At 27.3% G+C, this 17,624-nt stretch overlaps 2 protein-coding genes across 3 annotated transcripts; one reads left to right on the top strand and one right to left on the bottom strand.

Moving 5' to 3' along the window:
* Window positions 1-431: 431 nt before the first annotated feature.
* Window positions 432-4,503, top strand: LOC101498163 (monocopper oxidase-like protein SKU5). 2 transcript variants are annotated; one of them, XM_004496072.4, is made up of 9 exons: window positions 432-780; window positions 883-992; window positions 1,253-1,523; window positions 1,664-1,784; window positions 1,865-2,225; window positions 2,477-2,845; window positions 3,320-3,576; window positions 3,850-3,949; window positions 4,053-4,503. In XM_004496072.4, exons 1-9 carry the CDS (start codon window positions 631-633, stop codon window positions 4,108-4,110), a joined length of 1,797 nt encoding a protein of 598 aa, XP_004496129.1. In that variant the 5' UTR covers window positions 432-630; the 3' UTR covers window positions 4,111-4,503. The 2 variants fall into 2 exon arrangements, with proteins under 2 accessions (XP_004496129.1, XP_073224111.1); XM_073368010.1 differs by lacking the exons at window positions 3,850-3,949; window positions 4,053-4,503 and having other exon boundaries at window positions 3,320-3,581.
* Window positions 4,504-8,780: 4,277 nt separating this feature from the next.
* On the bottom strand, window positions 8,781-10,281 carry LOC101495649 (uncharacterized). The gene has a single exon (XM_012714592.3). The coding sequence runs from the start codon at window positions 9,970-9,972 to the stop codon at window positions 8,953-8,955; it is 1,020 nt and encodes a 339-aa protein (XP_012570046.1). The 5' UTR covers window positions 9,973-10,281; the 3' UTR covers window positions 8,781-8,952.
* Between the last annotated feature and the right edge of the window lie 7,343 nt (window positions 10,282-17,624).

The raw sequence follows: 17,624 nt of genomic DNA, 5'->3' as shown, positions 1-17,624 counted from the left end.
AGGTTTTGACCCAGATTATATCTAATTTTTCTTTTTAAAGTTAAACACTTGGTGTCTAATCTATCAAAGACATATATAAATTGAAAACATATTCTCATTCTATCATGAATATGTTATGTATTTTCATTGGCTAAATCATTATATATTTTTAAACTATATTTGCAAACATATTATTTAAGAGGAAATTTACTCCCCTGCCCCAGTGTTTTGTTTATCCACTCCAAATACATTATCGGAAGTTAAGATCTGATAATGTATTTTACTCAATTATACATTAACAGAAGTTAGGATCTGATAATGTACTTTACTCAATTTTACACTTTTGAAAGTTAGAATCTGATAAAAAAGTCAGAAAAATGATTAAAATGAGTAAACATGGTGCTACGGTAATTTTCAATGAAAGAATAAGAAAAATCCAACATTAGTCCAAATTTGAGGTCTTGTGTTGGTTGGCCGGCTGCACTCTATGAATTTAACCGAACTTCTTGTACTTTTCTTCCTTTCACTTAGCAATTGATAAATCCAAAGCTATGTAAGCATTTAAGGTCCAGTCCTTAAAATGATCTTAACAACTAAGAGGCAATGGTAGTCACATTCACATCCAAAAGAAGAAGTTAAGGTCTTGTCTCAATGGCTTCTTCTGGTCTTCAAATGAAATTTGTTACATGTTCAATTGTGCTGCTAGTACTCTTTGTTACAATAGCTACTAGTGCTGATATATTCCTTGATTGGCGCGTTTCCTTGGACTTCAATATTAAGCCAGTGTCTTCAGATCAACCGGTGTAGATATTGTAGCCTTTAATCTATTCATTTTTCAATTTTTTGTCTAATTTCATTTCACACACATTTGCTGGCTAATCTCATTGCTGAATTGATTGACAGGTTATAACAATCAATGGCATGTTCCCTGGACCCCTTATAAATGCAACTACAAATGATCATATTCATGTTAATGTTTTCAATGATTTGGATGAACCCTTGCTATTTACATGGTATATGCTGCTTTCCTTCTTTCTTTCTCAATAATATTCATGCACTTTCTTGATGTAAAGTTGTAAAACTAAATATACCAGTTTACATGGTATAAGAAAGAGTTTTATTTTGATACACCGTAAGTGTAAAAAGTTTTACACTGTAAACAAATCATAACCAATCATACGTGTCACTTTAGAAGTAGTTCTAATTAAAGTCAAACGATTTTAGAACCAGGGTTATGAACTAATCACGCAGAATTATGATGGCTCTGTTGTAGGAATGGCATACAACAAAGATTAAATTCATGGCAAGATGGAGTATCTGGTACAAACTGTCCCATCCAACCTGGAACAAATTGGACTTATGTTTTTGAAACCAAAGACCAGATTGGCACTTTCTTCTACTTTCCTTCAATCAATTTCCTTAAAGCTGGTGGAGGGTTCGGTCCGATTCGAGTTAATAATCGCTCGGTGATAAGTGTTCCTTTTCCAAAACCTGAAGCTGAGTTTGATCTTTTAATTGGTGACTGGTACAATAGTAGCTACAAGGTAGTTGCTTACTTTCTTATCATGTGACATTTGATTCACACCATGGCATGATCAGTTCTACCTTTAAATTATCACATTAGTTATTTGTTTATACTATTTATTTTGGATTTTCTAATTCTATTTTATATAATTTCAACTAGGATATTAGGTCAAGGTTGGACAGTATGGATATTGTTTCCCCAAGTTGGATGTTAATAAATGGAAAAGGGCCATATATGAATCTTTTTTCAAAATCATATGAGACTTTCAAAGTTACACAAGGTAAGAAGTTTACAAAAGTGTTAGTGACTTTATAATTTCATTCCATTAATATTTAACTCCTTTATGATAATGTATCAAAGGCAAAACATATTTGCTTAGGATATCAAATGTAGGGACAGCGTGGAGCTTCAATTTCAGAATTCAAAATCATCAATTGCTTTTGGTTGAAACTGAAGGATCTTATGTGAATCAAATAAATTTGGAGTCTCTTGATGTTCATGTAGGCCAATCCTACTCAGTTCTTGTCACAGCTAATCAAAATGCTGCTGATTACTATATAGTTGCCTCTCCTAAAATGAGTAATGCTACACAAAACAACAGTCTTGTTGGTATTGCTATGCTTCATTATGATAATTCCACAACACAGGCTAATGGGTCTCTCCCAAGTGGTCCAGATCCATTTGATTTGGAATTCTCCATCAGCCAAGCTAATTCCATTAGGTAATTACACATATTAGATTCATTATATTGGGCCGAACTGATCCTTACAAAACTAACTTGTAAGATAAGAAATGTTACTCTTTATAAAAAAAATTCTATGCCTTATGTCTTTTCAATAGCATATCACAGAACTTCTAATGTCATCATACTGTGATGTTAGCAATAGCAATGGTTCTAAACAGTTAAGAAAAATTAATCCAATCATATAGAAAATTTCAAACATTCACATTATGGATCTATTTAATTTGAAGGTGGAATTTGACAACTGGTGCTGCAAGGCCTAATCCACAAGGAACCTTCAATGTAACAAATGTGACAATATCTCAGACTTTGATTCTACAAGCATCAACAGCAACAATTGATCGATCACCTCGCTACACTGTCAACAATGTGTCATACTTGACCCCAGATACACCACTGAAGCTAGCTGATCATTTTTCCAATAGTTCTGGAGTATATCAACTTGATGCTTATTCAAAGAACGCTTCGAATGTTATCGCTGTGCGAGATGTTTTTGTAGCTAGTGCAGTACATAAAGGGTGGGCAGAGATAGTGCTTAAGAACACTCTAACCACCATTGATGCTTGGCATTTGGATGGATATAGCTTCTTTGTTGTTGGGTAAGTATAACATTTGAATATACCAAACAATTTGCTTAGTTTAAAGATTTGTGTCACTGTCAAACTTTGTCTATCTTGTGTACTACATGTGACAAAATTTGGATATTCAAAAATGTAATTAGTACATATTGTAATATTGTCTATAGATTCATTGACATATATAGGATTTAATATGAACTTGAGTTTATGGTATGACAAGTCATATACTAATGGCTTTTTTCTTCACTTTAATTATCTATATATTCATGTATAACAGACTTTCCAAAATGATAAACTCTTTTTAGACCTTAAATTTTTTTAATGTGGAACTTGAGTTTTTCTCATTATAGCCACAAAACATAATACTCTGGGAGACGCAGACACAATTAGCTGAACATCTGTTTTGTTTCGTTATATTGTTGTGTTTACTCTATTTAGATTCCAGTTGCAAGTTACAACAAAATGATTCTTACCATTACCAATGTTTGTTAATAGATTGGGAGAAGGAGAATGGAAAGAAGAGTCAAGGTCAAGTTATAACCTTTTTGATCCTGTAGCTAGGTCTACTGTGCAAGTGTTTCCTGGAGGGTGGAGTGCAGTTTATGTATACCCTGACAATCCAGGAATGTGGAACTTGAGATCACAGAATTTGCAAAGCTGGTATTTAGGTCAAGAGCTTTATGTCAGGGTTTATGATCCTGATCCTAACCCTGCCAAAGAGAGACCCCCTCCACAGAATCTCCTCTTGTGTGGTTAGTTAGTTATATAGTTCATTTGGAAAGTTTCTTTTCTTCTACTAGTTTCTCTATTTCTTTTCAAACTTTCATTCTTAAACAATGATGAAAACAAACAAGGATTATGGTATTGATGTTAAGATTTCATTCATAGACACCCTCATTGTTAAGATTTTTACATTGTCAAATAATTATAACTAATCATAAATCATGCATATGAAAATCATGATTTGTTCACCGTATAAATTTTTTTACACTAGTTTATAGAAATTAAACTCTTGAGTTTTATAGGTAAATTTCAACCTTCAGCTCCATCTTCACCTCCACCTCCTGCTCCCTTAGTGTCACCACCACCCCCATCATCTAAGGCATACAATTCACATACAACAAGGTATATTATTTACTTGTTTTGAGTTGTGACATAATTTATGTGAAATTTTTATAAGCTAATATGAGTTATTCTGTGTTTTTTCCTTTGTAAAATTTAATAATAGGTCTCTAATTGCTATGATCACCACTGCCATATGTTTCCTCTGTATTGGTTTCCATTAAGGTGTGCACCTTTATTAAGGAGATAGAAGATATGCAAATTGTAACATCAAGAATGAAAGCAATTCCCTAGATTCTTTATCTTGTTTTACAACAAATTAATTATGAAAGCTATATAGTTAGGTAACAACATTGGTTAGCTTTCATTGTATACAAGAAAATTAAGGTTTGCAATATCAATTTTTGGACACACTTTATGGATGTTGCTTTAACAACATAAAGGGTAGAAAAGGATGCATGTTTTAGTGTCACCATCAAGCAATTGCAAGGTCGTCTTGATTGGCATGTGATTACTAGCAAACACTTTTTACAACTTAATTCATTCCCCTTTCAATCATGTATAGTCCTCTCAATTTATATGATTAAATAATTAAATAATGATGTTTCCATTTACTGTCCGTCCACTCTCACTAGACTGAATTATATCAACTTATAAGTTATTGCTATTGCAACTTTTGCTCCCCTGCCCCTTCTCTTTGGTCTTATATCAACAAAATTGCAACTATGTTAAGCCTATACTTCCAATGAAATCAAAGTGACACTTGATATCTGTTTTTGATGATTTTCTCCACAAGCTTTCCTAACCGGAAATACCTAAACCTAACTGACAATGAATTTTTAGCATGTTAATACAGTGTAAATGAGTTGAAACCTAATACCCAAGGTGATTAATTTTATTTGAGTTTGCGGATTATAAAGAGAAAAAAAGTTATTAAATTTAAATATTTTAACATCTAAAAAATAATAAAATTATGTTACATCATATTATTTAATACTTAAAATACATCCACAAACACAATAGAACACTTAAATTAGTAACAAATTTTCAAATATAATCCAATAACTAAATTTTAACTATTCATCATTAGAATATATATATATATATATATATATTACGTCAATGAGTTGAATTCGCAGGTTCAAAATATTAAATCCGTTATCCAAATTGAACATAATTGGTCTTAAATTGATTAATTTGAGTTAGACCCAAACTATTGAGTTGAATAACCGAGTTTCTTCGTACCTATGAACACCCCCTACATGACAATCAACCATAGAAATCTATAACCGAGAATAAAAATGATTAGAAAAAAGAAATAAAATATGCCGGAGATAACAATTTTACCTTATTGACACTTCATATATTAGAACAAACACAATTCATAAATTAAAGATTATCAACAAACATGACCAATTCGTGATTATACTTACTAAAAATAAGATTTAATTTATATATTGTGTCGGTATAAAGAGTTGTTTATTAAGATTTTGAAAAATGTTAATAATATACTTTTTAATATACATTTTATTTGATTGGTTAGTATTCACATATGTTCAACTAAATCACGTAGGTCCCATATAAATTTACTAAGACTCATGTAAATTTTAACTAATCAAATAAAATATATTAAAAAATATAAATTAAAGAGTGTGTTAGTAACTTTATTATATGATTTAAATAATAAACTATATGTGATTATACTTATTAAAAAGCATGATTTAATTTATATATCATATTACTCTAACAATCAATTATAACAAATAACAATTAAATTATTAAAATTATTTATCTTTTATTATAATTATCTTTAAAATTACGTCAATGATTATGATCCGTATAAAAGAATTTACATCTACAAAAACTTTATGGTTGAATAATTGAGAAGTGTCCAGTAATTAGCATTTGAAGTGTGACATTAGACGTACGCCTTGAAGAAACAGATAAAAGAGGTAAAGTGTGGGGTAGAGGCAAGGTATATTAAAGTTTCATGTATTGCGTATACTCTGCGTATAACCTAAACTACTGTCTAGTATAATCTAAAGGCATAGACTACTTCAACACAAAGCATTTCTCTATGCAACTATGCCAGTAGCTACACAAGCAAGCTCTTTAATGGCACCATAGAGGCTTTTCTAATTATTTTAAAGAATAATGCTAATAATACACATTTTTCAAAATAATATATTTCATTATTAAAATCTAAAATTTTATTAATTTTATATAAAATTTACGTAATTTAATGAGACTTATATATATTTTAATAAATGTGAGAAAACGTGTTTTAGAAAATCTGATGTTAGAGTTGTTTTAATTTAATATATAGATTTTTTTTATAAATAATTTATATATATTATTAGTATAAATTTTTTTTACATTATAAAACAATTATAATTATTAAATTATTAAAAATATTTGAATAATGAATGATATTTAGACTTTTTTTTTTGGAAAATATGATAGTATAAACCAATAAATATGAATGAATGTATTCTTTTAAATAAAACAAGAGTATTTGTTGCTTATATTCGTCTAAACGACATCGTTTCGTGTCTAGTAGTATTGTGTATTCTTGATGAATCAAGTGGACCACATGACACCAATTAAATTTGTCACTGAAATTTAGACTTCATTTTTTTTGGGGTTCTAGTTAGACTTCAACTTTAATCCACAGTCAACGTTAACTTTAATTATTTCAAAATAAAAAAGTCATTCATCTATCTTTTTAATACTAGTAACTAAATTTACCTCTAATAAGAAAACTACTAAACCAAGTTTAAGTTAATTTGAATCCATTTAATTCCATTTGTTTTTTACCAAACAATTTCTTCTAAAAAAATTTGATCCAATTTCACTCTCTCTCATCTTTTCATGACCATTTAACAATGAATTGGTAAGTGAACCCTTGAATTAGCAACCTACTCAATTTGACAATTACTTTACTTGTCTCACCCGTGCAACCCCTCTTTCTTTTTTAATCATATTTATTTTATTTTACTATTTTTTAGTAAATTAAAAAAAATTAAAAAAGAAAAAATTATTAATCAAAATAATACTAATGACTAATTTAGACTCAATATCTTAAAAGTTATAAGACTAATAACAGCTCAAGTTGCATTTAGACTTTTGACTTCTTATACTAAAAAAAAACTTTGGTTGTTAATGTTCATTAATTATAAACATACTATAAAATACAATGACCCTACTAATAATAGGTTGAGTGTAAATCTATATTTGTAGTGCAACTCGGTTTTCTTCAACGCCTCTCTATTTTTTCACTTCATCTTAAAGTAAAGAATAGTATAATTCGAAATCCTTTGCTGTTTAGTTATGTGATGATGTAATAGCTTAATTCAATAGAATTGCATTTGTTACTTTTCTTTTTGGAATTGTCTTTTCTAATTTTGACATTTATTAGCTGTATACATCTATACCAAGTTTGAGGAAATTTTAGAGTTGTGAATAACGAATTACTATATGATTTCTTGAGTTGCTTATAAGGTGTAATGAGTAGGCAATTAACTAGCACAGAGATGCACAAAATCGATAAAATAACAAAACTGGATGAACAGTAACCTTTTTAAGAGTAAAAGTAATATTATCGGGTTTTAAAACGTTGCCGGCTAGTTTGTTGTTAAAAGTAACATGAATGTAAAATAATTTATATTTGAATATGTTCACGTAAAAGTAAATTTAACAATAAATTTTAGTGTAAAAATTATATTTGTACTCAAAAATTACAAATTCTAACATCAAATTTAAATCAATTTTAGAGACATAATCAATTCAACTCGACAACATCCAAACATCAATTTTACAAATTCAAAATTGATTTTAACCACTCAAAAAATTTTGAAACCAAACATACACTATATCAAATGATGCGTATGTAATATTGCAGTTGAATCAGTGTTTCTAAACGCGTTAGATCACAATTGTACTGTAATTATAAATCGTATAAAAATTACAGGACACCCAGCAACGCTATTAGAGCAATGGTTGTATCAAACTCCATTAGGTTACAACAATAGACTATGTAGTTTTCACACAAATTATTTTTTTATTTTTCTTTTTTATTTTTATAATAAATTTAGAGAGTATATAAAAAATAATACATGTTTTAAAGAGTTCATAATAAAACAAATAGGAGAATTTGAATTATAAAATAAGTAATAAATTATAATACTTGATACTAAATAGAAATTATTCAAGCCTCAAATGCTCAACAAAGTGCAATACACATTGTAACAATCACAATATCTGCAATTGCACAATTTAAAACATTAAAACTCTTGAGAAAAAACACATAAACCTACTTGGTCTCTCACAAATGAAAAGTATGAATTTAGTGCTTAAAAATTTCTGATATAAATTATGAACTAAAAAGTCTCTGAAAATTATTCTAAGAAGAATTATTTGATTAATACGTGAGATTTTTAAAAAACCAAATTGGTACTTTTTATATTTTTCAGACATTATCAGAGACCTGGTCCCTATCTTTTACTTATCCAATTTAAACATCAATATTTTTTTAATGTTAAGATATTGGTAAAGGAGAAAAAAGACAGCATGAGGATTCATGTGGAAACAGCAGTTACTTACTGGCTTTTCATACTTTTATTCCATCTTCATGACCAATATGAGGGAACACACTTTGTGAGAGAGAGAGAAGAAGAAGCATGCTTTCTTGTACACAACAAAACAATGAAACTTAAACAAAACATTTTTAACATAGTACCAAATACCCCTTTTGCCTCTCTTTCTCTCTTCAGTCATAATACATCATCACATTCTTTGGCACAGAAAAATGAGAAAAACAAAAAAATATTTATAAAAAAAAAAATACCCAACATGAGCTATACATGAGTGGAGGACTTTTCAGAGAACAAATTAAAAAAAAAAAAAATCTTCAATAAACAACTGAATTCATAAAAATTATCAGGTGCTTGTTCAAGTTGATAAAGAATGAAAAGAATAATAATGTAAAATAATAAGATCATACAACAACTGTAATAATTTCTAAAATTGAATGCAATCTGAATTTGGTGATCATCTTGTGGAATTTGTCAGTAATGACAATCCACCAAAGCTGGTGCAGAAAAGACAAGACTTTGTTGCTGTTGTTGTTGTTGTTGCTGCTGGTGTTGTTGTTGTTGTTGCTGTTGCTTGTTTCCGAAGGCAAACTTCGATTCTCTTTGATCATCTTCAGGTGCAGGAAGATTAAGATCCAAATCCAAAGACAAAACATTTCTTCTCTTTCTAGCATGATCTTCATGAACCAAAGACATTGGTGTCAATGAAAGTGTGGTGTTTGCAGAAGAAGTCCCAACGGGAGCGCGGTGACGCCTCATATGACCACCAAGAGCTTGTCCAGATGTGAATTCAGAACCACAAATGGAACACTCATGAACCTTAGACTTATTGTTGTTATTCACATTTCCCTTATTGAATTGAAGAGAAATTGATTTATGATTATTGTTGGTTTTGAATTGAAATTCTTCATCATCAAAAAATGGTTGCTTTCTGTCTTGAGCAATTGGCAAAGCTTTAGGCTTTTTATGACTTGCTCTGTGTCCACCAAGTGCTTGAAATGAAGGGAATGTTCTGTTACATGTTTTGCATTCATAAACATAGTAACCTGCTCTTCCTGAATCCAAACTAGCAGCTTCCATGAATTTTCTACTGCTGTATTTTGTGTAGTTCATTCCACCATCTTCCTCAGTTGTTGTGTTTTTTGGTGATGATAATTCCCTTGATTGTCCTTGTGCTAATAGGATCAAACAATTTGCCATGTCATGTTCTTCATCAATCATACTACTCTCTTGTATTAATCCTGTTACATAAGAAGTTGTTGGAGAGGTATTGTTGTTGTTGTTGTTGTTGTTGACAACATCATCACCATTGTAAAAATCTTCTCTTTCTCCATCTCCCTCTGCAGTTGATGAATTTGCTGTGATTGAGAAAGGAATAGGAGATTGTGGTCTTACCCTTTTGGTTCTTTTTCCTTTTATGATATTTGTGTGTTCTTTAGAGCCTAAAGAAACTTGTTGTTGTTGTTGTTGTTGTTGTTCAGGGGGTGTTTCCATGTTATGTTGATGTTGATTTGGATTTGGATTTGGTTATCTTACACCAGCAACAAAGAAATAGAAAGAGAAAGAGAGGGGTTAGGAGGTAGAAGAGAAAGGAGTGGTTATTTATATATATAGAGAGAAAAAGGGAGAGATAGTAATAATAAAAGAGTAAGTGTGATTTGTGAATGGTTTTGGTAGTGTTTATTTATAGATAAGTGAGGAGGGATAGGAAAAATATAGAAAATGAGAGGAGAGAATATAGGTAAAACTAAAGAGAAACCAAAAATAATGAAAAAATGTAACAGAAAGTGACCAAAAATGGGGAGTGTGGCAGATTGGAAATTGAGAGAGTGAGTGGTTTGTTGTTGGACATATATAGAGTATAGTCCGTCTCACACTCTCTTTCTCACACTTTGCCAACCAAACCTTGTTGCCACCAAATATTACCATCCTATTTTTCTATTCAATATTTTATTCTTTTTTACTCTTCATAATTACTATTTACTATTTACTATTTACCACCTCTAACATTCATCCATTTTTATATATATTTAGATTCCATATGACACCAACCTCTCAATCTTTTTCACTTCACTGCCTTTCATCATCTATTAACCACACATGCTTTTTAGTAGGTTCTACTTTGCACCATTTTTGGGTGGATGCATGCAAAAAACTACCTACCTAGATCATCACCTATTCGATACCAACAAATTTTATAGTGTGTAAACATGTGATATCAAGGATTCAATTAAACTACATTTATCAAATATTTTAATAATAGAATTGCATATAATTGTCTCTATATTAAATTTTTAAGAGAAAAAAAAAAAGTTTAAATAAATAAGTAAAAAGGTTCGTTAGTGTTAATATGAATAAACATAATTAATACATTTTGTGACACACAAGATATGAAACTTATTTATCATATGATCCCACACGATTTTAAGATGATTGTAAAGCATGATACTTCCTTAGTTATAAAATAATTCAACTATTTAATCATTTTCACTCAAAAACTGTATAGATGAAATATATAATACTACTTTTATTAATATATTGTTAATATTATAAATATATAACAAAAAAATATTACGTTAAAAATAATATTAATTAAATGATATATTAAAAATTGAAATATTAATTATTTTAAGATAATTTTTTAAATAAATAAATTATTTTAAAACAGAGAGTAGTTTATTTTGAGAAGTCTGTTTTAGGTGATGAGAGTGGTGCGTGGTGAACACGAACTATGCATGCAAGAGGTGAGTCGCGTGGTGGATGGGTTTTAATCGTGATAGGCATTGTTTAAAGAGTACTAACTCTCAAAACGATGAATGTTCTAATCAACGCCTTGTCTTTTTATAAGATTCATACGATCATTAAAACTTGTAAATGTTACCCACATAAACTACCTAATCTGTCGTCATGTTTAAAGGAATTGAGATTTTAAAAGATTTATTTTATATATAAAACTTCTATACATTTTAAAAGACAATGTAAATTTTGAACGTCTAATAGGATTAATTTTAAAGTTCAATACATATTAATAATTGTTAGAAGAAATTTTAAAATACATCACTTATAAAGATAAGAGATAAAAATTAATTAAATTGAATATTAGGTAAAAGATAAAATACTAAAATTATATTTAACTCTAAATAATAAAAAAATAGGTTAAATAAGTTTTTAGTTCCATAATATTTTATTTTTAGTTCCTAAAAAAATCCATTTGCTTAGTCACTAAAGAATTTTTTATTCACTTTAAGTCTTTATTTAAAAAAATTTTGCAAAACATTGATACTTTTGGTCTTTAAAAAAAGTCTCTATAAAATTAAAATAAGAACTGAAACTATAAAATAAATTTTTTTAAGGACTAAATTTGAAATATCACAATTTTGTAAGGACTAAAAATATATTTAATCCTAAATAAATTAAATAGTTGAAAAATATATAAAATCAAAATAATTTTCTTAAGATATATTTAAAGTTATACTAGTCCTCAATGTCATCTCGATTAAATTTTTCAAAAATGCATTGAGAGAATCACCAACTCATTTTTATTTTGAAGATCATCATTATCACAATATATATTACTTTGTAGATTATATCACACACTTTAAAATGGAGTATCCACACCTTACAGCATAGCTAAAAATTAACGTTACTTAAAAAACTCTCCCACTCCACTAAAAATATTATAAGAAAACTTAACAACTACTATACTATCTATAAAATAAAATAAAAATTATTTTGATTATTTGATATTGTCTTTGTAATAATTATTTAAAATATCATTTTAAATGTGTGTTAAAAGTACAAACAAAATTATATTTTTTTGTAGAAATTAAAATCAATAAAAATAATAATTTTACTCGTACTAAGAAAAAAGAGAAGCAGAGAAGAAAAATACGTAAATGCGATAGAAAATAACAAAATAATAAATACATAAAATTTGAAAAAATTAATTTTTATGTAAAAAATATTTATATTTATGTTTCTCTAATAATATTAATGGTTATCTAATTCACAACTTTTCGAATCTAGTATTTAATTGAAGTTAAATATATAACAAATAAATGAAATGTAAAATATAGAAAATTGAAGGTGCTTAAAAAAAGAGAGAATAAGGAGAAACATAGGAACTAGGAAGGTTTCTTCTAATCCCCTCACTCTCTACTTTGTGATCTAGACCACATAAAAGTTGTGGCATATTTATGCCCACCCACAAATTAATCTTGTTATTTACTAACTATATGGCTAAATTCAAGCTCTCATCAATGAACCTAATGATTGCATTTATGGAATATTTTAATGAATATAAAAAAATAGTTGTAGTACAATAGTTGCTAACACGTCTTGCTTGAAAAAAGACACAATACATGTAGAGTGTAAGATAGAGGGTGTGATATATACATTTAGAGAGAGAAATGAAGGTAATGATTACTTTGGCTCAACGATTTGTACACGAGATGGTTAATTGAAGTGCAAGCCTGGAACCACGGAATCTGCGGTGATCTATTATGCTATTTGCTACTTACTACTTTTTCTATGTTCTTCTTTTGCATCACCACACATTTTATTCCATGGACTTCTTGTGCTACCTAGCTTCCCACTCTTTCTTTTCTTTCTCTTTATTTCTAGTTAAACAAAAACATACATTTTCATATTTTACTTTCCTAAATTCGCTTTGTAATATTAAGTCAATTTTTTTTTTTAGTATCATACTCAATTATTCATAGTTTTATTGTAATTTTGATCTTTATTTTTATTAATTCATAAAATTGGTAGTTATATTTTAAAATCAAACGATTTTATCATTTCTTTCAAGTTTTTTAACTAAAAAAAGTAGTAATTTAATATATATTTAATGACATAGTATATTTTAACTAAAAAAATAAGTTTTTTTAATTAGATGAAATAATTATTTATATATTATTAATTAAATAAAAATAAATAATTTTATAAGTTTAAATTGAAATATTTAAAAGATTTTATTGCAATTTTATGAACATTAATCATTGAATAATATTGTATCATATATCACGTATTTTAAAAGATATCACATTGTTATTTTTATCGAAAAAATTCAATAAAAAAACTAAAACTTTTGAATTCTAAAATATGATAAACAATTCTATAAATTAGTAAAAATAAAATACCAAAATGATAATTAAGTCTTTAATTACTCGGACAAGTTATCTATTTTATAAATTGAAAATTACAAAAAAAAAATTTAAATAATTAATGCCAGTCGCTAATTTTTAGCTCCAGATAATCAAACACAACATGAATACTTCAAGAGTAGTTAGGCCTATCAATAAATATATATATGTTAGGCCTTATGTTGTGTTGATTGACTTTATGAAGTGGTATGAAAGTGTTTATTAGCTACTTGGGGTCATATGGGAGCAATTAATGGACTTGAGTATTGTAGGATTTGTTGGCTATAGTTTTTCTTAAAGATTCTATAACCATGCTTGCTCGATTTAAATTATAAGCAAAATATATAATGATTTTTTTAATTACACTAAAATTATAAATTAGTTTTTTATTTTTTGTAATGGATTAGTTTATTAACATTTTTTTTGTCAAGTTCGTCTATTATATTTATAAATATTTATATTGATAATTTTAATTTCAATCCAATAAAATTGAAAATCCAAACTCTTTTAATTTTTTAATAAACTCGTATAATTTTTAAGCGGTTGATTGCAGTGATCTTAAGAACATACATCCTTAATTAATTTTTAAAAAAATAATTAAACATAATAGAATTAATGTGAGATACATATTAAGATTTTTAAAACTAAATATAATTTTTCTTTAATTTAGATAATAAAATCACATAAAAATTTAATTTTGTAACATTTACAAACATAATAACTAATTTATTATTAAAAAAATTAATTTTTTTAATATTTTTTGTATAATTTAAAAGATTACATCATCGTATACAATGTATTCTGCGTAAATTATACAAACTATTTACGTTAATATGATCAGAGCTTTGAAAAAAGTGAATTTTCTTTTGTAATGTTCTGTAAATGCGCAACTGATGTTGTTTGATTTATTAATTACATATTGTTTAGGATATATCCAAATCAGCGACAAAAAATAAAAATCGTCGTGCATGGTCTAATGATTTATCTTTTCTCCTTCTTCTTTTATCTCTCCGACCATGTGGAACATTTTAAGCAAAAATTCGTACTCAATCATTGAGTTCATGTGATTTCACTTACATGTAGATCTAATTTTGTAAAGGGAAAATATATCCCTAGATTGGTTACATTAAATCACATCACAGTAATAATTTGGTTACTTATATTTTTTTTAACACTTAGATTTTTTAATTTTAGTTTAATTTATATTTATTTTTTTAAAAAAAATTTATTTAGTAATTTAAATTTTATTTTATTTCACCGTTAGTTTTTAAATTATTTTAAATTATGTATACAGTCTGTTAAATTTAATTATTTTTTAAAAATTACTATTAAAATTTAATTTAAATAATATAGTGAGTTGACTATTTAAATCACTTTATAAATGCACAAAGTTAATGATATTGATTATACGTATGTCTAAATGATCGTAGAAAAATTAAAAAATATAAATCGTTTATAAAGTTTAATGACTGTTTTTAAATGATTAATATGAGTAATTAATCATGGTTGCAACTTCTGATAGAATTTTTAATGATAATGTATTTTTAATTGTACAAATTATTGTTTAAAATGAGATAAATGACTAACAAAATAAATATAATATATAATTTAAAAGACCCAAATAAAAATGAAGTTAAGTTTTAAAAAATCTTTATATTATAAAAAAAAACATAAAAAAATTAAACTATTACTTCAGTGAAGCATAAATACCTCTCGTAATGTATTATTTTTTCACTATAATATAACCTTGCCTAAAAAGAACAGACACCTATTCTCGTATTGTATATTTTTAAAGACCAAAACTTATTCATCAATTTAATATAATAGATTATCCAAAGTCCAAATTAAACAATAAAACATTTCCAGTTTTTCAAGGATCAATTAGGTATAGGATGACAAATTTTGAGACTCAAAGTTGTCCTGCCTTTTTCGTAATTCGTACTAGTATTAGTTATATTAGTTTAACTATAGTTTACCGTTAGTTTTGTTGTAAATGAGTTTGTTAGTTATTATTTTTGTAGATTGTAACACTTCTTCAGATATGACTGCACCTGCGACTATCAACCTAATTTAAAAGTACATTTAGATTATGTGTTAGTTTGAGTTTTTTCGAAACTTAAATTAGGGATAGAATTGAAGTGTTGATATCCGAATTCAACCGTTAGTAAAATTATTTATTATTTTTAAAATTTTATATATACATGTTTATTTATTTTATTTAATATTTTTTATATACATTATAAATTTTGATTCTCTTTATAAATTTTTAATATTTTTTGTTTTATTATTGTCAAATAATAATTATTTATTACTTAATAATTATAATAATTATAATTTTAAAATTTATTATTTTATATAAATGAACAAGGTGGAGATGATAATGGGAAGTCCAAATTTCGAAACTATCAAAGAATAAAAACAGTTATGAATTTTCTAAAAAATTGAGAGTGGAACATAAAGGTAAAATTTGTTTATGCCGTTACCAACAACGTTAGTATAATACAGAATTTGACACAAATATAATACTTTCACATTTTATAAAAAAATAAAACATGACTCAATGGTATTATACGGTATTGTGTCTATATATATTTTATTAAATTTTGTGTTTCCATAATATTAATCAAATGTTATTTGCTTAACTCCTAATCCTATATCCATATAAACCCAATATATTTTATTACTTCATGCTCATTTTCTAACATAAATTTTCTATCAATTGTATCCGCAATATCATTCTTCACGTCATTCTTCAAATTGATGATAGTTTACTAGGTGACCATTAAATTCTGTCATGCATCACGATCTAAAAGTCCACTTACGAGTACTTCTTTTTATAGGGTACAACTACTCATCTTGTTAACTTGGAAATTTTTCGTTCAACTTCATTTTGATTTTTCTTTGCTCAACATTAAACCTTTTTTTTTTGCTTTTAATAAAAAAAAAAAGTTGATTTCAAAATTTATTTGTTCCTTTCACATGTACATTTTGGAAGTTATAAATGAAATCAACAAAAGGTCCTTCAAAATAAAAAATAAAGACAAGTATGAGTGACGTACGAGTATGAATATCTAAATACAAGTAGGTAGTAGTAGTGTCATAATCATATATTTTCTAAAGTACAAGTATAAATATCTAAATGATGTGGTTCCCTTCCCCAATTTAGATATAACTAAATGATGTGGTATAATTTGATATACGTGTAAAACTTTATTACAGAAAGAAAAGGCAGCTAAAAAGAGAAGCTAAAATATTGGACACTTTTTTTGGTTGAGAAATACTAGACAATATTATATGCAAATCTGGTAAGCCACAAAACTTAGTATTATCTATATTTAGTTGATATTGAGCTTTACATGAATGCATAGAGTGCATAAATATATTTTCACCAAGTAGTTTTCAAAACAAAGTTGTTATTGTAAATTTTCAAATTTTGATGGAGGTAGAAAATAAACTAAACTTTTTTTTGTTCTTTTGATAGAAAAAGTTAAGGTCCACTCAATGCTTAATTGGGCACAACATTGATGAATTTGCTCCACCATTGATATATCGTAGGATTAAATGAGGATGATACCCTTCTTAAATACAAAAAAAAAGAAAATACCAACCTTTATTTAAACATCAGATAAATTTTAGCTTTGAAATTTCATTATGCAACTAATTTGTACTTCTTTTATACTTTTGATTAAACTGTTTCGATGAACTTCACACAGATAAGTATACTATATATCTGCACACATTCTTAAGAACATGCATGCGTTGACAATGTTGGAGGTTTGTTTTTTTCCATTTTAAAATTTTGTGCCTAGCTAATCATTGGAAGGACTCAGATAATGAGGCCCAATTATTGACATCAACAATTTTTTTGCAGCTTGATGTGTGTAGTAAGCAAAACAAAACCAATACCCAAGAAATCATTCTGTGAAGGAAGAAATAATTATAGTGTATGTCTTCTTATTCTTCTGTACCTCCACTACTCATACTAGCTTCAACAAGGAAAAT

The sequence above is a fragment of the Cicer arietinum genome, chromosome 4, assembly GCF_000331145.2.
Source record: "Cicer arietinum cultivar CDC Frontier isolate Library 1 chromosome 4, Cicar.CDCFrontier_v2.0, whole genome shotgun sequence".
NCBI lineage: Eukaryota > Viridiplantae > Streptophyta > Magnoliopsida > Fabales > Fabaceae > Cicer > Cicer arietinum.
This window is presented reverse-complemented; position numbering and strand designations above follow the sequence as displayed.